Source organism: Lagenorhynchus albirostris, chromosome 9 (genome assembly GCF_949774975.1).
Source record: "Lagenorhynchus albirostris chromosome 9, mLagAlb1.1, whole genome shotgun sequence".
NCBI lineage: Eukaryota > Metazoa > Chordata > Mammalia > Artiodactyla > Delphinidae > Lagenorhynchus > Lagenorhynchus albirostris.
This window is the reverse complement of record NC_083103.1, coordinates 37,571,676-37,591,674: the sequence shown is the minus strand read 5'-3', so window position 1 is coordinate 37,591,674 and position 19,999 is coordinate 37,571,676. Positions and strand designations below refer to the sequence as shown.

Here is a 19,999-nt window from a genome sequence, read left to right as displayed (position 1 = left end):
ATCCAATGCAATACAAAACCTCCTGATACTTAATCTTGATGGCGTCCCTATGCCTCCGTTTCTGGACATGTTTATTCCTGGACACTTGCATCAGGCAAGGAATATAGAGTGAAGGGAGACAGCGTTGGAGGCACTTCTGGATGGCACAGACAGAAATTGGTTCATAGATGGATTTGTAGGTGTTGCTGAGAGATGAACAGAAGATCAAGGTGCAGCTGCTGGAGCAGGATTCCACGATCCAGTCGTCCCGAGGCTGTGTCCCCTGCCCGCACACAGACACCACTGAGGACGCACTAAGGGCACTAGACCCCAGGGCAGAGAAGCTGACAGGACCCTACTGCCAGGGAGTGAAGAGGCCTGAATACAGAAGGGCTTAGAAAGAGCACCACTGTAAAAAGAGGGGCCTGGAGGGGAGCGGGTCTGATTAGGGGAAGGGGTGGAGCAGGGTGTCTGCCCTGTATGATGCTGAGATTGTGGCCCCGACACCCAAGACACAGGCACAGACTCGGCCTTCACGTGGGTGTCCAGCCATCACCCCTTGGGAACAAACAGGCTGTCCTTATATCAAAGAATAATACACGGTTTTCAACATTCAATCTCTTAAGCATTTATTAGATCTGCTGGCTTCTGTGGACAGAGAACTCACTAGCTCAGCGTCCCTGCCCTTGGGGGCTCACAGCCCCGTCGTCTCCTGAGCAGAGTGAGAGGCAGCTCAGTACTTGTCGGGCAGGCCAGCAGGTCGGAAGTAATTGGGGTCTTTGCCGCTCCGGCCCCATCTATTGGCCAACTGGTCGGCCTCCGAGTCCTCCCGTCCGTGGCCACTGTCTCCATGCTTAAAAAGGTCTGTGACTCTCTGAATATTCTCCCTGGCATCGCTGGAATGGAGGAGGGCAGGTAGGGGATTACTCCAGGGCTGACGAGCAACAGCCCACCCTCCCCATCTCTCCTCTTTCCAAGGAATCGAGGACTCTGACAGGAGCTAGGAAAGAGGGAATGAAGCCTGAGGCTGCCCGGGCTCAGCCCACCTCAGCCCTGCGGGTCCCCTTATGCTGGGTGAACAGCACCCATGGGGGAGGCTTGGGAATCGTCTGTCCCACCAGCCTTGCTCTGCTCTTCAGCCACTCAGACCCCACACAGGACACAGAGGGTGAGGGTGGATAAGAGGAGGAGAGGCCACAGCCCTACAGGAAGTTCTCCAGGGCTTGGCCCCTCCTGGCTGTCCGAGGCTCTCACACCCATCCCTGCATCCTCAGGGCCCCTGGTACCTGATCACTTCAGCAGCCCAGACGCCCCCAGGTCCCCTTTGGGCAGCGTCATAGTTGCCCCGGGCGTGGAAGTACTTGTCTGCATCTTTGTAATTGGCTTCTCTCATGTCAGAGTAGGCTCGCCACATGTCTTTAGCCCCTGGGAGGAAAGCACATAGAGAAAGAATTATCAGGTGGACAGAAAACTGTGACACACCTTAGGGAAGAATCAAGGAATGAAAAATCTTCCACTGACTCAGTTTCATCCTGTGGCTATAGCACCATGAGTGCCATAGATTGAGCAGAGCATTCTTTGTGTCTAGTTTCCTGCTCCTGGTAACTCGAATGAGAGTCGTTATGGGGGGAGGGGCACAGCTGCGTTGGACCTGGTTGTCGGGCCCCTACGATGCCGTCTCTGGACTGCATCTCACTTAGGGCTCTATGTGATACGTTTAAGGAGAGAAGGGAGCTATCTTTATAGGGCAGGATTCCTCAGCTTCATACTATTGACATTTTAAGCCAGATAATTCTTTGCTGTTCAGGGCTGTCCTGGGTATTGTAACACGTTTAACAGCATCCCTCACTTTTACCCACTAACGGGCAACCTATTCCCCAAGTGTGACAACCAAAAGTGTTTCCAAACATTGCCAGATATCTCCAGGACACAAAATTGCCCTTGGCCCCGAACCACTGTTATAAAAGGAAGCCGCATAGGATGAGATCCAGGGGATTTGGGTGAGTGAGGAGGTGACCTGGAGGACAGATTCTGAGAAAGGGGCAGACATGCAGCACCTCTGCCCTGACGCCTAAGAAATGTATTCCTGCTGCGCGAATGCGCTCAATGTGACTTGATTCCCCTGCCTGTTAGGCACGTGAATGGCATCCTGAGGACTTTCTAGTGGACGGTATTGATGACGTGGGCTGCCTGAGGAAGCAAGCCCTCGAGCAGTGGGTCTTTGCCTCAGCCTGGTTACACCTTCCAATCAGCTGGGGAGGTACTGAAAGTCCCACGAGACCTACCTCACAGCCCAGGCCAGTTACCTCACACTCTCTGGGGTGGGTCTCAGGCATCAATAGTTTTCACTGCTCCCCAGGTGAATCCAACATGCAGCTGAGATTGATAAGCCCCCAGCTTGAGGGAGTGGCACTGGGACAAGTCTGCCCAGCAAGAGCTGTGGCCTCGTGCACAGCTGGGTTCAAACTTCTGTCCTGCCACCTGCTGACTGGCACTTAGTCCCTGGGCAGCAGACTCGGCTGCTCTCAGCCTCGGTTTTCTCCCCTTCAGATGGGGGGAGATGCCTCCCTCACGGAGGTATTCTGCAGGTAAGTAGGTGACCAACTGTCCCAGCCTAACCAGAACTGCGCCTGTTTTCCTGGAACTGCCCCAGTTACCGTTGAAAGTGTCCTGGAAAAGTCCTCAGACCTGGGCAAAGCAGGAGAGTTGGTCACCCTGAAGTGCATATAAGGGCCGAGTTCCTACCGGAAGCTTGAGATATGTTATTAGGTTCCCCACCCCGGTCGCACACGGGTTTTTTTGTCAGTTAAAAGGCTATAAAAGGGTAGGAAACAGAGTGAACCAGGGACAGTGTCACTGAGTATAGGAAGCAGGAGCAAGAGCTAAGCTGAAGGTCCCTGAATTATCCAATTAGGAAATGGAAGGTAAGAAGGAAGAGAAGAGGAAGAGAGGAAGGAAGGAAGGAAGAGGGAAAGGGAGGGAGGAAGGGAGAAATGAGTGGAGGGAGAGAAGAAGAGAGGGGAAATAGATGGATAGCTTCCATCCTCCTTCATGCAATTGGTCTGAGGGAAATGCTGTACCATTTCAAGACTTATTTTATGTCTTCCATTCAAACTTCCATTTCAGCTGGGAATGATGACTGTTCTTTCTCTAGTGACTGATTGACATAAATCCTGTGGTTTTCAATCTGTCTGAAAAAAAGCTCCCCAAACACCTGGCACATTCTACCACATAGGGCAGCACCGCCTAAGACAGTAGCTCCAACCCTTAAGAGCGCTCATGGTGAATCCCAGAGGCCCATGGGTGTCATCCCCCCTCCACCAGCCTTACCGTCATAAGCCTCACCAAGGAAGGAAAACCATCGGCTGTGGACTCCCAGCACCAAGGAGCAGAGAATGAGGCCTGTGAAAAGCTTCATTGTGCTGAAATGAAAGGAGAGGGTCAGGGAGACACGGACAAGCCTTGTACACCCACTTTGGGATTTGTATGTCGAGGAGAGCCCGGCTGTTCTTTCCACTTGTTCTCATTAGACTCTCAGTGGTCCACCTAGGCAATATTGCAGTAGGACCTCACTCGGAGCCACTAGCCCTCAGCTCTGAACCCACCAACCCTGAACCCAAGCCTGTCTAAGAGGTCACCAAGGTGTGTATGGTGGAAGAAGAGAGCAGCTGGGACGTAGCTGTGTCTTGCTAAAGCAGCCTGTAATTAATCAAAAAGCATTTCCCATGCACCACGCTGCCAGCTCTGACCTCATTCAGCACAAATACAGAAGAGAAGATTTAAGTAAGTGTTTTCAAAGAAATCACTCCTTGGAGAACTTTCTCACCTGAACCCGGTGGAGCAGACCTGCTGGGGACAGGTGGCTGCATTTATACTGAGCCATCCCTGCTGGGGTCATGGGGTGAGAAGGAAAGCTGGACTGGTGCCTGGGGGAGAGTCCCTGCAGGTCATTTCTCCTACAAAACTGCAAAGGGTAACTTACTGGAGACCAGTGGCTGTCCTCATCCACAGGTCGTATTCCGCATTGTGCAACCCTGAGAAAACAGCAAGGCCTGTTCTGCCTGGTGGCCACTGTCAGGGGTGGAGGGGCTGAGGCCTGGGCCACCTGGGCTGTGGAGAAGAGGGTGTGGAGCTCCAGGAAGGAAGCCCCCAGGCTGCTGGCAGGTGTGTGGTTAGAGGATACTCCTCCAGCCTGGACCTTGCCTTCCTGGTCATTTCCTCAGGATGGTCCCTTCTGGACCAGACAGCCGATGTGTCAGAAATTAAATCCTTTGAACTCACGTGTAAAGCCCTTGAGCTTCAAAACTGACAGGCCACCCCAATGAATGTCGTGGGTGCCCCGAGCACTTTCCACCACTCTGTGTACCTGTGCTGAGCTCTCCGCTCCAGGGCAGAGAAAGCCCTCTCAGCCTCTCAGCCACGCATTTCATAAAGATCAGCACCTATCATGACAACAAAAAAGAGAGGTATTATAAAATAATGAGAGGCTTTTTGACTTGATAAAGGTTAAATACCAATAATCTATAGCAGCAGTTCTCACAGTGTGTTCTAGGGAAACCTGAGGGTCTCTTAAGACCCTTTCAGGGGAGTCTGTGGGATCAAAACTATTTTCACAGTAGCACTAAGATATTCTTTTCCTTTTTCATTCTCATTTTTTTCATGAGTGTACTGGGTATGAAATGTTCATTGATATGGTTTGAGATTTCTACATTGCAACTGACCTTTAAGAAACTACCACTTGTCAAGTTTTGGTATCGTATCAAAGAATTGCCTGAATTATGATAAAATGCTATTAAAATGCTCTCCTGTTTTCTACCTATATGTTATATCTGTGTGATGTTGAATTTTTTTCTATACTTCAACCCAAATAATGTATTGTGACAGACTGAGTGTAGGATCAGACGTGAGAATCCAGCTATCTTCTATTAAGCTAGATATTTAAAACTTTTCAAAAATGTAAAGCTACTATTTTTGTTATTTATCTTTTTGTTTTGGAAAAAGATTATTTTCATTAAAATATATTATTTATGTTAACATAATGGATTTATTATTGTGTTTTTATTTATTCATTTATTTATTTGACCATTTTTTAGATACTCTGCAAAGGGTTTTCCATAAATTAAATCAATCCTCATAAAACTTCATAACAGCACAATATATTATTGTGTTTTTAAATGCTCAAACATTTTTTCTTTCCAGTGTGTTAAATCCTGATAGAGTCAGGATAAATAAAATTTCTTTGAGGTCCTCAATAATTTTTCAGAGTATAATGGGACCCTGAGACACAAAAGCTTGAGAATCATTGCTCTACAGCAAATCTTATGTGTAAAGAAGACACTTTAGGTGCATTCTCAAGAAGGCCAAGAAGGAGACATGGATGTCCTCTTCTGATCACCTCAGTTTCACATTCTCCTGGAGGACCTGCCCGTTGCTAAGACAAGAAACATGAGGACGATAAGAAATGGAAGAGAAGAAATGAAACTATCATTATTTCTAAATGATGCAAGCTTTTACGTAGAAAACCCATCAGAATCAAATGGCACACTAATGAAGCCGTTAAGAGAATTCAGTGAGATTGCCATGTTTCACATAAAAATTCAATTGTGTTTCTCTACACCAATTCTTTTTGTGTTGTTTTTTTGGCTGCGTTGGGTCTTCGTTGCTGCCCGCGGGCTTTCTCTAGTTGCAGCGAGCTGAGGCTACTCTTCAATGCGGTGCATAGGCTTCTCACTGCGGTGGCTTCTCTTGTTGCGGAGCACAGGCTCTAGGTGTGCAGGCTTCAGTAGCTGTGGCTCGCGGGCTCAGTAGTTGTAGCTCACGGGCTCTAGAGCACAGGCTCAGTAGTTGTGGCACACGGGCTTAGCTGCTCCACAGCATGTGGGATCTTCCCGGACCAGGGCTCAAACCCGTGTCTCCTGCATTGGCAGGCGGATTACTGACCATTGCGCCACCAGGGAAGTCCCAACACCAATTCTTAACAGTTAAAAAAATACAATACAAAATACTACCAAAAACATTAACTATCTAGGGAAAACTTTAATAATACACAAATATTTACAGAGAAAATTTAAGTTTGTTAAAGGATAAAAAGTGGGGGATGTATGTCATGTTGATGGAGAGGATGTTTTGACTTAGTAAAGATATCAGTTCTCCTTGGATTAATTTATAAATTCAGTGCAATGCTAATCAAAATTCCCAGTGGAATTCTTTTAGGGACACAACAGATTTATGTTTTATGGATGAATAAAGGTCCATGAATAAGTAAGTTAAAAAAAATAAGGGCCTAGGGGAGACATACGCTGGTCTCTAAGATGCGTGATCGTGGGATTTACCTCAAGGGGGGAGACAACTGTGATGGTAAGGCCAACAGATCGGGAGACAACTGCCATGAAAAAGAAGTTTGTTACTCACAGATCCCCAAAGAAGGGGGCACATCACACCAAGGGGTGGCCACACGAGGAAGCACCCAGGGTGGGCCAGGGGACAGAGAGAGGGGCAGAAAACGTGACAAACGCCTTTATTGTGGTTTCTGTGGGAGGACCAGTGAGGCACAGTGAGCGGGTTAAGGACTGGCTCATGTGAACACTTTCAGCTCTTGCTCGGCATAGGGGCTGGTTCCTAGTTGTCTGGTACCTGGCTCTGCTGTGATCAGGGCAGGTGGATAGTGGCCCAGAGCGTGAGGGCGCAATGAAGGAGGTGGTTGAAGTGTGAGCTCTGGATTGGTTGGTTTGTATTTGAAAGGCTCACTCACAGGTTACTTTACTATCACAGGTTAGTTTACTAATCTGTAAGAATTGGCTACCTCTGGGAGAAGCAGTCCCTCCAGGGGCAGGGAGGCCCCAGGATGTGAAAGCATCAAAAACACAGATACAGAATGGAAAAACATGTTTAACACAACTTCTGAGGCATCCTTGGAGTGGCTCGGGCATCTCGCTGCTGTCAGATGAGCCAGGCTGTATGAAGCTCTTGTCAGTGGATGTTGGATCCTTGCCTGGCTTGCTTTATCTTGTTGTAAATCCCTGTAATCTCTACTCTTCTACCTAAATGTCTCCGGTCTCAATCCACACCCAGCGGTCCACTCTTCCTCCTCTGCAGAATGGTCAAGGACCTAGTGAACTCCTCAACGGCAGGTTCAACTATGTTCTAGAGTTCTTGTCAGGCAGAGTGCAAGTGCCTCCTCTTCTCGGCTTTTACACATTTTTGTCCCCAGCCTGCCACTCCACAATCACAACCCAAAAAGTGCACTCTCTCTGTCCTCCGCCACCTGCCTGCATCCATCCCACGGAAGCTTCCATTCCTACATCCCCAGTGTGTTCCATCCACTGTTCACACTCTTCTTTCCCCGGTCTGCACCACACCTCAAGGAACAATCCGGTCACCTTGATGCCACAGAGCACTGGCTGCACTACTTGTGCCTGTGCAGGGAGGATGAGATCGGGCGCCCACTGGGTCCTCACCATCTCTGCCACATCTCTCATGAACCGTTCCCGGGTGCAGTCCAACACCATTTTAACATTGCCTGTAGGATGGTGAGACGGAGGATGGTACACACACTTCTCCATGGGTACCCATTGCTTGATGTGAAATTGTTTCATCCACATCTGGGTTAAGGACGATCTTCAAAGCTGTGTGGCTCTACTTCTCTGGTGCCTATTCTGGACATAACTGGTGCTGCAAACATCTCTCAGTTCTCTTGGTCCCTGGGGATGCCCTCTGGCCCAAAGACAGAGACAGCAGTCACAGTTGTCTCCCCCCTTGGGGTAAATCCCAAGATCACGCATCTTAGAGACCAGTGCATGTCTCCTCTTGGTCCTTATTTTTTTTAATTTACTTATTCATGGACTTTTATTCATCTATAGAAAACAAATCTGGTGTGTCCCTAAAAGAATTCCACGGGGAATTTTGATTAGCATTGCACTGAATTTATAAATTACTCCAAGGAGAACTGACACCTTTACTAAGTCAAAACATCCTCTCCATGAACATGACATACATTCCCCACTTTTTTTCCTTTAACAAACTTAAATTTTCTCTGTAAATATTTGTGTATTTTTAAAGTTTTCCCTAGATAGTTAATGTTTTTGGTACTATTTTGTATTGTATTTTTTTAACTGTTAAGAATTGGTGTTGGGACTTCCCTGGTGGCGCAGTGGTCAGTAATCCGCCTGCCAGTGCAGGAGACACGGGTTTGAGCCCTGGTCCGGGAAGATCCCACATGCTGTGGAGCAACTAAGCCCGTGTGAAACAAGGTAATGTTTCACATAAAACCCGGTGGAGCAGACCTGCTAGGGACACATGGCTGCGATTATACTGAGCCATCCCTGCTGGGGTCATGGGGTGAGAAGGAAAGCTGGACTGGTGCCTGGGAGAGAGTCCCTGCAGGTCATTTCTCCTACAAAACTGCAAAGGGTAACTTACTGGAGACCAGTGGCTGTCCTCATCCACAGGTCGTATTCCGCATTGTGCAACCCTGAGAAAACAGCAAGGCCTGTTCTGCCTGGTGGCCACTGTCAGGGGTGGAGGGGCTGAGGCCTGGGCCACCTGGGCTGTGGAGAAGAGGGTGTGGAGCTCCAGGAAGCAGGCCCCCAGGCTGCTGGCAGGTGTGTGGTTAGAGGATACTCCTCCAGCCTGGACCTTGCTTTCCTGGTCGTTTCCTCAGGATGGTCCCTTCTGGACCAGACAGCCGATGTGTCAGAAATTAAATCCTTTGAACTCACGTGTAAAGCCCTTGAGCTTCAAAACTGACAGGCCACCCCAATGAATGTCGTGGGTGCCCCGAGCACTTTCCACCACTCTGTGTACCTGTGCTGAGCTCTCCGCTCCAGGGCAGAGAAAGCCCTCTCAGCCTCTCAGCCACGCGTTTCATATGGGTCAGCACCTATCATGACAACAAAAAAGAGAGGTATTATAAAATAATGAGAGGCTTTTTGACTTGATAAAGGTTAAATACCAATAATCTATAGCAGCAGTTCTCACAGTGTGTTCTAGGGAAACCTGAGGGTCTCTTAAGACCCTTTCAGGGGAGTCTGTGGGATCAAAACTATTTTCACAGTAGCACTAAGATATTCTTTTCCTTTTTCATTCTCATTTTTTTCATGAGTGTACTGGGTATGAAATGTTCATTGATATGGTTTGAGATTTCTACATTGCAACTGACCTTTAAGAAACTACCACTTGTCAAGTTTTGGTATCGTATCAAAGAATTGCCTGAATTATCATAAAATGCTATTAAAATGCTCTCCTGTTTTCTACCTATATGTTATATCTGTGTGATGTTGAATTTTTTTCTATACTTCAACCCAAATAATGTATTGTGACAGATTGAGTGCAGGATCAGACGTGAGAATCCAGCTATCTTCTATTAAGCTAGATATTTAAAATTTTTCAAAAATGTAAAGCTACTATTTTTGTTATTTATCTTTTTGTTTTGGAAAAAGATTATTTTCATTAAAATATATTATTTATGTTAACATAATGGATTTATTATTGTGTTTTTATTTATTCATTTATTTATTTGACCATTTTTTAGATACTCTGCAAAGGGTTTTCCATAAATTAAATCAATCCTCATAAAACTTCATAACAGCACAATATATTATTGTGTTTTTAAATGCTCAAACATTTTTTCTTTCCAGTGTGTTAAATCCTGATAGAGTCAGGATAAATAAAATTTCTTTGAGGTCCTCAATAATTTTTCAGAGTATAATGGGACCCTGAGACACAAAAGCTTGAGAATCATTGCTCTACAGCAAATCTTATGTGTAAAGAAGACACTTTAGGTGCATTCTCAAGAAGGCCAAGAAGGAGACATGGATGTCCTCTTCTGATCACCTCAGTTTCACATTCTCCTGGAGGACCTGCCCGTTGCTAAGACAAGAAACATGAGGACGATAAGAAATGGAAGAGAAGAAATGAAACTATCATTATTTCTAAATGATGCAAGCTTTTACGTAGAAAACCCATCAGAATCAAATGGCACACTAATGAAGCCGTTAAGAGAATTCAGTGAGATTGCCATGTTTCACATAAAAATTCAATTGTGTTTCTCTACACCAATTCTTTTTGTGTTGTTTTTTTGGCTGCGTTGGGTCTTCGTTGCTGCCCGCGGGCTTTCTCTAGTTGCAGCGAGCTGAGGCTACTCTTCAATGCGGTGCATAGGCTTCTCACTGCGGTGGCTTCTCTTGTTGCGGAGCACAGGCTCTAGGTGTGCAGGCTTCAGTAGCTGTGGCTCGCGGGCTCAGTAGTTGTAGCTCACGGGCTCTAGAGCACAGGCTCAGTAGTTGTGGCACACGGGCTTAGCTGCTCCACAGCATGTGGGATCTTCCCGGACCAGGGCTCAAACCCGTGTCTCCTGCATTGGCAGGCGGATTACTGACCACTGCGCCACCAGGGAAGTCCCAACACCAATTCTTAACAGTTAAAAAAATACAATACAAAATACTACCAAAAACATTAACTATCTAGGGAAAACTTTAATAATACACAAATATTTACAGAGAAAATTTAAGTTTGTTAAAGGATAAAAAGTGGGGGATGTATGTCATGTTGATGGAGAGGATGTTTTGACTTAGTAAAGATATCAGTTCTCCTTGGATTAATTTATAAATTCAGTGCAATGCTAATCAAAATTCCCAGTGGAATTCTTTTAGGGACACAACAGATTTATGTTTTATGGATGAATAAAGGTCCATGAATAAGTAAGTTAAAAAAAATAAGGGCCTAGGGGAGACATACGCTGGTCTCTAAGATGCGTGATCGTGGGATTTACCTCAAGGGGGGAGACAACTGTGATGGTAAGGCCAACAGATCGGGAGACAACTGCCATGAAAAAGAAGTTTGTTACTCACAGATCCCCAAAGAAGGGGGCACATCACACCAAGGGGTGGCCACACGAGGAAGCACCCAGGGTGGGCCAGGGGACAGAGAGAGGGGCAGAAAACGTGACAAACGCCTTTATTGTGGTTTCTATGGGAGGACCAGTGAGGCACAGTGAGCGGGTTAAGGACTGGCTCATGTGAACACTTTCAGCTCTCGCTCGGCATAGGGGCTGGTTCCTAGTTGTCTGGTACCTGGCTCTGCTGTGATCAGGGCAGGTGGATAGTGGCCCAGAGCGTGAGGGCGCAATGAAGGAGGTGGTTGAAGTGTGAGCTCTGGATTGGTTGGTTTGTATTTGAAAGGCTCACTCACAGGTTACTTTACTATCACAGGTTAGTTTACTAATCTGTAAGAATTGGCTACCTCTGGGAGAAGCAGTCCCTCCAGGGGCAGGGAGGCCCCAGGATGTGAAAGCATCAAAAACACAGATACAGAATGGAAAAACATGTTTAACACAACTTCTGAGGCATCCTTGGAGTGGCTCGGGCATCTCGCTGCTGTCAGATGAGCCAGGCTGTATGAAGCTCTTGTCAGTGGATGTTGGATCCTTGCCTGGCTTGCTTTATCTTGTTGTAAATCCCTGTAATCTCTACTCTTCTACCTAAATGTCTCCGGTCTCAATCCACACCCAGCGGTCCACTCTTCCTCCTCTGCAGAATGGTCAAGGACCTAGTGAACTCCTCAACGGCAGGTTCAACTATGTTCTAGAGTTCTTGTCAGGCAGAGTGCAAGTGCCTCCTCTTCTCGGCTTTTACACATTTTTGTCCCCAGCCTGCCACTCCACAATCACAACCCAAAAAGTGCACTCTCTCTGTCCTCCGCCACCTGCCTGCATCCATCCCACGGAAGCTTCCATTCCTACATCCCCAGTGTGTTCCATCCACTGTTCACACTCTTCTTTCCTCGGTCTGCACCACACCTCAAGGAACAATCCGGTCACCTTGATGCCACAGAGCACTGGCTGCACTACTTGTGCCTGTGCAGGGAGGATGAGATCGGGCGCCCACTGGGTCCTCACCATCTCTGCCACATCTCTCATGAACCGTTCCCGGGTGCAGTCCAACACCATTTTAACATTGCCTGTAGGATGGTGAGACGGAGGATGGTACACACACTTCTCCATGGGTACCCATTGCTTGATGTGAAATTGTTTCATCCACATCTGGGTTAAGGACGATCTTCAAAGCTGTGTGGCTCTACTTCTCTGGTGCCTATTCTGGACATAACTGGTGCTGCAAACATCTCTCAGTTCTCTTGGTCCCTGGGGATGCCCTCTGGCCCAAAGACAGAGACAGCAGTCACAGTTGTCTCCCCCCTTGGGGTAAATCCCAAGATCACGCATCTTAGAGACCAGTGCATGTCTCCTCTTGGTCCTTATTTTTTTTAATTTACTTATTCATGGACTTTTATTCATCTATAGAAAACAAATCTGTTGTGTCCCTAAAAGAATTCCACGGGGAATTTTGATTAGCATTGCACTGAATTTATAAATTACTCCAAGGAGAACTGACACCTTTACTAAGTCAAAACATCCTCTCCATGAACATGACATACATTCCCCACTTTTTTTCCTTTAACAAACTTAAATTTTCTCTGTAAATATTTGTGTATTTTTAAAGTTTTCCCTAGATAGTTAATGTTTTTGGTACTATTTTGTATTGTATTTTTTTAACTGTTAAGAATTGGTGTTGGGACTTCCCTGGTGGCGCAGTGGTCAGTAATCCGCCTGCCAATGCAGGAGACACGGGTTTGAGCCCTGATGGGTTTTCTACGTAAAAGCTTGCATCATTTAGAAATAATGATAGTTTCATTTCTTCTCTTCCATTTCTTATCGTCCTCATGTTTCTTGTCTTAGCAACGGGCAGGTCCTCCAGGAGAATGTGAAACTGAGGTGATCAGAAGAGGACATCCATGTCTCCTTCTTGGCCTTCTTGAGAATGCACCTAAAGTGTCTTCTTTACACATAAGATTTGCTGTAGAGCAATGATTCTCAAGCTTTTGTGTCTCAGGGTCCCATTATACTCTGAAAAATTATTGAGGACCTCAAAGAAATTTAATTTATCCTGACTCTATCAGGATTTAACACACTGGAAAGAAAAAATGTTTGAGCATTTAAAAACACAATAATATATTGTGCTGTTATGAAGTTTTATGAGGATTGAGTTAATTTATGAAAAACCCTTTGCAGAGTATCTAAAAAATGGTCAAATAAATAAATGAATAAATAAAAGCACATTAATAAATCCATTATGTTAACATAAATAATATATTTTAATGAAAATAATCTTTTTCCAAAACAAAAAGATTAATAACAAAAATAGTAGCTTTACATTTTTGAAAAATTTTAAATATCTAGCTTAATAGAAGATAGCTGGATTCACATGTCTGATCCTACACTCAGTCTGTCACAATACATTATTTGGGTTGAAGTATACAAAAAAATTCAACATCACACAGATATAACATATAGGTAGAAAACTGGAGAGCATTTTAATAGCATTTTATGATAATTCAGGCAATTCTTTGATACGATACCAAAACTTGACAAGTGGTAGTTTCTTAAAGGTCAGTTGCAATGTAGAAATCTCAAACCATATCAATGAACATTTCATACCCAGTACACTCATGAAAAAAATGAGAATGAAAAAGGAAAAGAATATCTTAGTGCTACTGTGAAAATAGTTTTGATCCCACAGACTCCCCTGAAAGGGTCTTAAGAGACCCTCAGGTTTCCCTAGAACACACTGTGAGAACTGCTGCTATAGATTATTGGTATTTAACCTTTATCAAGTCAAAAAGCCTCTCATTATTTTATAATACCTCTCTTTTTTGTTGTCATGATAGGTGCTGACCCATATGAAATGCATGGCTGAGAGGCTGAGAGGGCTTTCTCTGCCCTGGAGCGGAGAGCTCAGCACAGGTACACAGAGTGGTGGAAAGTGCTCGGGGCACCCACGACATTCGGTGGGGTGGCCTGTCAGTTTTGAAGCTCAAGGGCTTTACACGTGAGTTCAAAGGATTTAATTTCTGACACATCGGCTGTCTGGTCCAGAAGGGACCATCCTGAGGAAACGACCAGGAAAGCAAGGTCCAGGCTGGAGGAGTATCCTCTAACCACACACCTGCCAGCAGCCTGGGGGCCTGCTTCCTGGAGCTCCACACCCTCTTCTCCACAGCCCAGGTGGCCCAGGCCTCAGCCCCTCCACCCCTGACAGTGGCCACCAGGCAGAACAGGCCTTGCTGTTTTCTCAGGGTTGCACAATGCGGAATACGACCTGTGGATGAGGACAGCCACTGGTCTCCAGTAAGTTACCCTTTGCAGTTTTGTAGGAGAAATGACCTGCAGGGACTCTCTCCCAGGCACCAGTCCAACTTTCCTTCTCACCCCATGACCCCAGCAGGGATGGCTCAGTATAAATGCAGCCACCTGTCCCCAGCAGGTCTGCTCCACCGGGTTCAGGTGAGAAAGTTCTCCAAGGAGTGATTTCTTTGAAAACACTTACTTAAATCTTCTCTTCTGTATTTGTGCTGAATGAGGTCAGAGCTGGCAGCGTGGTACATGGGAAATGCTTTTTGATTAATTACAGGCTGCTTTAGCAAGACACAGCTACGTCCCAGCTGCTCTCTTCTTCCACCATACACACCTTGGTGACCTCTTAGACAGGCTTGGGTTCAGGGTTGGTGGGTTCAGAGCTGAGGGCTAGTGGCTCCGAGTGAGGTCCTACTGCAATATTGCCTAGGTGGACCACTGAGAGTCTAATGAGAACAAGTGGAAAGAACAGCCGGGCTCTCCTCGACATACAAATCCCAAAGTGGGTGTACAAGGCTTGTCCGTGTCTCCCTGACCCTCTCCTTTCATTTCAGCACAATGAAGCTTTTCACAGGCCTCATTCTCTGCTCCTTGGTGCTGGGAGTCCACAGCCGATGGTTTTCCTTCCTTGGTGAGGCTTATGACGGTAAGGCTGGTGGAGGGGGGATGACACCCATGGGCCTCTGGGATTCACCATGAGCGCTCTTAAGGGTTGGAGCTACTGTCTTAGGCGGTGCTGCCCTATGTGGTAGAATGTGCCAGGTGTTTGGGGAGCTTTTTTTCAGACAGATTGAAAACCACAGGATTTATGTCGATCAGTCACTAGAGAAAGAACAGTCATCATTCCCAGCTGAAATGGAAGTTTGAATGGAAGACATAAAATAAGTCTTGAAATGGTACAGCATTTCCCTCAGACCAATTGCATGAAGGAGGATGAAAGCTATCCATCTATTTCCCCTCTCTTCTTTTCTCCCTCCACTCATTTCTCCCTTCCTCCCTCCCTTTCCCTCTTCCTTCCTTCCTTCCTCTCTTCTTCTTCTCTTCCTTCTTACCTTCCATTTCCTAATTGGATAATTCAGGGACCTTCAGCTTAGCTCTTGCTCCTGCTTCCTATACTCAGTGACACTGTCCCTGTTCAGTCTGTTTCCTACCCTTTTATAGCCTTTTAACTGACAAAAAAACCCGTGTGCGACCGGGGTGGGGAACCTAATAACATATCTCAAGCTTCCGGTAGGAACTCGGCCCTTATATGCACTTCAGGGTGACCAACTCTCCTGCTTTGCCCAGGTCTGAGGACTTTTCCAGGACACTTTCAACGGTAACTGGGGCAGTTCCAGGAAAACAGGCGCAGTTCTGGTTAGGCTGGGACAGTTGGTCACCTACTTACCTGCAGAATACCTCCGTGAGGGAGGCATCTCCCCCCATCTGAAGGGGAGAAAACCGAGGCTGAGAGCAGCCGAGTCTGCTGCCCAGGGACTAAGTGCCAGTCAGCAGGTGGCAGGACAGAAGTTTGAACCCAGCTGTGCACGAGGCCACAGCTCTTGCTGGGCAGACTTGTCCCAGTGCCACTCTCTCAAGCTGGGGGCTTATCAATCTCAGCTGCATGTTGGATTCACCTGGGGAGCAGTGAAAACTATTGATGCCTGAGACCCACCCCAGAGAGTGTGAGGTAACTGGCCTGGGCTGTGAGGTAGGTCTCATGGGACTTTCAGTACCTCCCCAGCTGATTGGAAGGTGTAACCAGGCTGAGGCAAAGACCCACTGCTCGAGGGCTTGCTTCCTCAGGCAGCCCACGTCATCAATACCGTCCACTAGAAAGTCCTCAGGATGCCATTCACGTGCCTAACAGGCAGGGGAATCAAGTCACATTGAGCGCATTCGCACAGCAGGAATACATTTCTTAGGCGTCAGGGCAGAGGTGCTGCATGTCTGCCCCTTTCTCAGAATCTGTCCTCCAGGTCACCTCCTCACTCACCCCAATCCCCTGGATCTCATCCTATGCGGCTTCCTTTTATAACAGTGGTTCGGGGCCAAGGGCAATTTTGTGTCCTGGAGATATCTGGCAATGTTTGGAAACATTTTTGGTTGTCACACTTGGGGAATAGGTTGCCCGTTAGTGGGTAAAAGTGAGGGATGCTGTTAAACGTGTTACAATACCCAGGAGAGCCCTGAACAGCAAAGAATTATCTGGCTTAAAATGTCAATAGTATGAAGCTGAGGAATCCTGCCCTATAAAGATAGCTCCCTTCTCCCCTTTAAACATGTCACATGGAGCCCTAAGTGAGATGCAGTCCAGAGACAGCATCATAGGGGCCCGACAACCAGGTCCAACGCAGCTGTGCCCATCCCCCCCATAACGACTCTCATTCGAGTTACCAGGAGCAGGAAACTAGACACAAGAATGCTCTTCTCACTCTATGGCACTCATGGTGCTATAGCCACAGGATGAAACTGAGTCAGTGGAAGATTTTTCATTCCTTGATTCTTCCCTAAGGTGTGTCACAGTTTTCTGTCCACCTGATAATTCTTTCTCTATGTGCTTTCCTCCCAGGGGCTAAAGACATGTGGCGAGCCTACTCTGACATGAGAGAAGCCAATTACAAAAATTCCGACAAGTACTTCCACGCCCGGGGCAACTATGACGCTGCCCAAAGGGGACCTGGGGGCGTCTGGGCTGCTGAAGTGATCAGGTACCAGGGGCCCTGAGGATGCAGGGATGGGTGTGAGAGCCTCGGACAGCCAGGAGGGGCCAAGCCCTGGAGAACTTCCTGTAGGGCTGTGGCCTCTCCTCCTCTTATCCACCCTCACCCTCTGTGTCCTGTGTGGGGTCTGAGTGGCTGAAGAGCAGAGCAAGGCTGGTGGGACAGACGATTCCCAAGCCTCCCCCATGGGTGCTGTTCACCCAGCATAAGGGGACCCGCAGGGTTGAGGTGGGCTGAGCCCGGGCAGCCTCAGGCTTCATTCCCTCTTTCCTAGCTCCTGTCAGAGTCCTCGATTCCTTGGAAAGAGGAGAGATGGGGAGGGTGGGCTGTTGCTCGTCAGCCCTGGAGTAATCCCCTACCTGCCCTCCTCCATTCCAGCGATGCCAGGGAGAATCTTCAGAGAGTCACAGACCTTTTTAAGCATGGAGACAGTGGCCACGGACGGGAGGACTCGGAGGCCGACCAGTTGGCCAATAGAATGGGCCGGAGCGGTGTAGACCCCAATATCTTCCGACCTCCTGGCCTGCCCAGCAAGTACTGAGCTGCCTCTCACTCTGCTCAGGAGACGACGGGGCTGTGAGCCCCCAAGGGCAGGGACGCTGAGCTAGTGAGTTCTCTGTCCACAGAAGCCAGCAGATCTAATAAATGCTTAAGAGATTGAATGTTGAAAACCGTGTATTATTCTTTGATATAAGGACAGCCTGCTTGTTCCCAAGGGGTGATGGCTGGACACCCACGTGAAGGCCGAGTCTGTGCCTGTGTCTTGGGTGTCGGGGCCACAATCTCAGCATCATACAGGGCAGACACCCTGCTCCACCCCTTCCCCTAATCAGACCCGCTCCCCTCCAGGCCCCTCTGGTTACAGTGGTGCTCTTTCTAAGCCCTTCTGTATTCAGGCCTCTTCACTCCCTGGCAGTTGGGTCCTGTCAGCTTCTCTGCCCTGGGGTCTAGTGCCCTTAGTGCGTCCTCAGTGGTGTCTGTGTGCGGGCAGGGGACACAGCCTCGGGACGACTGGATCGTGGAATCCTGCTCCAGCAGCTGCACCTTGATCTTCTGTTCATCTCTCAGCAACACCTACAAATCCATCTATGAACCAATTTCTGTCTGTGCCATCCAGAAGTGCCTCCAACGCTGTCTCCCTTCACTCTATATTCCTTGCCTGATGCAAGTGTCCAGGAATAAACATGTCCAGAAACGGAGGCATAGGGACGCCATCAAGATTAAGTATCAGGAGGTTTTGTATTGCATTGGATATGTATCAGGTCCTTGAGAAGAAGTCACTTTCCCTCCCTGGACCCTTCCCAACAGAGGAAAGCCAGCAGCATGTTACTCTTTTTCCAGTCATGCCGCATGGCTTGTGGGATCTTAGTTCTCCCCCCAGGGATTGAACCCAGGCCCACGGCAGTGAGAGCTCCAAGTCTTAACCACTGGACTGCCACGGAAGTCCCAGCATGTTACTTCTTACTGAAGAAAACGGTGTCTAATAAAAGGGGTTTGGGCCTGTTAGAGCACAGGAATTATGAGTGACTCTATAAATCACAAATTCCTAGAGAAACCAATAACTTTCTTCCTTGGATAAAAATTTGGTTTTGGTGTTTGGTTTTTTCAGATTAGAGATTCCAAGAAGTAAAATGATCTAACACTTTAAAGAGTGGGGAACGGGGGCTTCTGTGGTGGCACAGTGGTTAAGAATCCACCTGCCAATGCAGGGGACACGGGTTCGAGCCCTAGTCCGGGAAGATCCACATGCCGCAAAGCAACTAAGCCTGTGCACCACAACTACCGAGCCTGCGCTCTAGAGCCCGCGAGCCACAACTACTGATCCCACACGCCACAACTACAGAAGCCCGCGCGCCTAGAGCCCGTGCTCCGCAGCAAGAGAAGCCACCGCAATGAGAAGCCCACGCACCGCAACGAAGAGTAGCCCCCGCTCGCCGCAACTAGAGAAAGCCCGCGTGCAACAACGAAGACCCAATGCAGCCCCAAAAAAAAAAGAATGGTGAATAGACTTCTGTATCCAACTTTTATTTCAAGTAATAAAAAGGCTGATTATTAAATTTTTCCTATTTACAATAATTTGGAGAACTTGCTTTATCTAAACTTTCAAGTCATCCTTTCTCCTACTTCTCCTTTCTTTCCCCTCATTTTGCAAATTCTATACCTTCAGTACCTGGGATAGAAATCTAATAGTGAACATTCTCATAATAGGAGTCTCCTTACAACCTGGGGTCTGTTGAGACTTTACCACTAGAGCCCTAAACTCAGCAGTGCTTTGAGCCTGTTCTTGCCAGCCAATCTGCCACCACACTCTCCCTAATCCCGGTTACCCTGCTCCTGCTTTATTTTGTCAGACTCACTTTTCTGAGACACAGCCTCTACGTACACCTCTGACAGTGCCTTCTGATGGGAACTGTATGAGAAAGTTCTCCTGTGACTAACTACCTTACAGACACACTTTTTCTTCCTCCTTGACAAGGAAGTTAAACTTGTCTTTCCCCTACAGGGATCATTTCATCATGAATCGTCTCCCCTTAGGAGTGCTCCTGAATCCCACTTTCAGAGGAGAAGCGTGTGCCGGTTATCAGTTTATTTACTCTGAGCTCCACGTCCACCCTTCTTTGCCCCGCTTGTGGTGCTGGGACTGGTAAACATTTCCCCCGTGCCAGCTGGGCACGGTGTTAATCTCTGTCCTTTCAGGGCGCAGGAGGGACGTTGTAGGACACAAACACTTCCTGGTTTGTGCTTTCCTTCTGCCCAGCTCCTGTGGTGCTCTTCTCTTGCACAGGACACGCAGTGACACTCACGCCAGGGAGGAAAATGTGCTTGTTCCTCACATGGGCAAAACCTTGCAGAGTCCAGACAGTCAGTAACAGCTTTCCCAATAAAGCACCACATTGAAAACCCTGCGTTCAATCCACATCACTCTTCACTCTTGCACGTTTTCCTCTTCCTCTTTATAGTCAGACTTGTTGAAAACCTGCCCATCTGCACTTTCTGATTCCTCGCTTCTGACTCACACTTGAACCCACACCAGCCTGTCCTCTGTCCCCACCACTCAGCAAAACAGCTCTGGTCACCACTGACCTCCATGTTGCCAAAACAACTGACATGTTTCTCTCCTCCTATCAGGAGG

The 19,999-nt window shown here is 47.5% G+C and overlaps 2 protein-coding genes across 2 annotated transcripts; one reads left to right on the top strand and one right to left on the bottom strand.

Moving 5' to 3' along the window:
- Positions 1 to 603: 603 nt before the first annotated feature.
- LOC132525959 (serum amyloid A-2 protein) lies at positions 604 to 3,397 on the bottom strand. The gene is made up of 3 exons (XM_060159559.1): positions 3,310 to 3,397; positions 1,266 to 1,404; positions 604 to 875 (listed from the first exon to the last, which is right to left on the bottom strand). Exons 1-3 carry the CDS (start codon positions 3,395 to 3,397, stop codon positions 713 to 715), a joined length of 390 nt encoding a protein of 129 aa, XP_060015542.1. The 3' UTR covers positions 604 to 712.
- An 11,322-nt stretch (positions 3,398 to 14,719) lies between these two features.
- On the top strand, positions 14,720 to 17,407 carry LOC132525226 (serum amyloid A-2 protein-like). The gene is made up of 3 exons (XM_060157761.1): positions 14,720 to 14,810; positions 16,716 to 16,854; positions 17,245 to 17,407. Exons 1-3 carry the CDS (start codon positions 14,723 to 14,725, stop codon positions 17,405 to 17,407), a joined length of 390 nt encoding a protein of 129 aa, XP_060013744.1. The 5' UTR covers positions 14,720 to 14,722.
- The last annotated feature ends 2,592 nt before the right edge of the window (positions 17,408 to 19,999 follow it).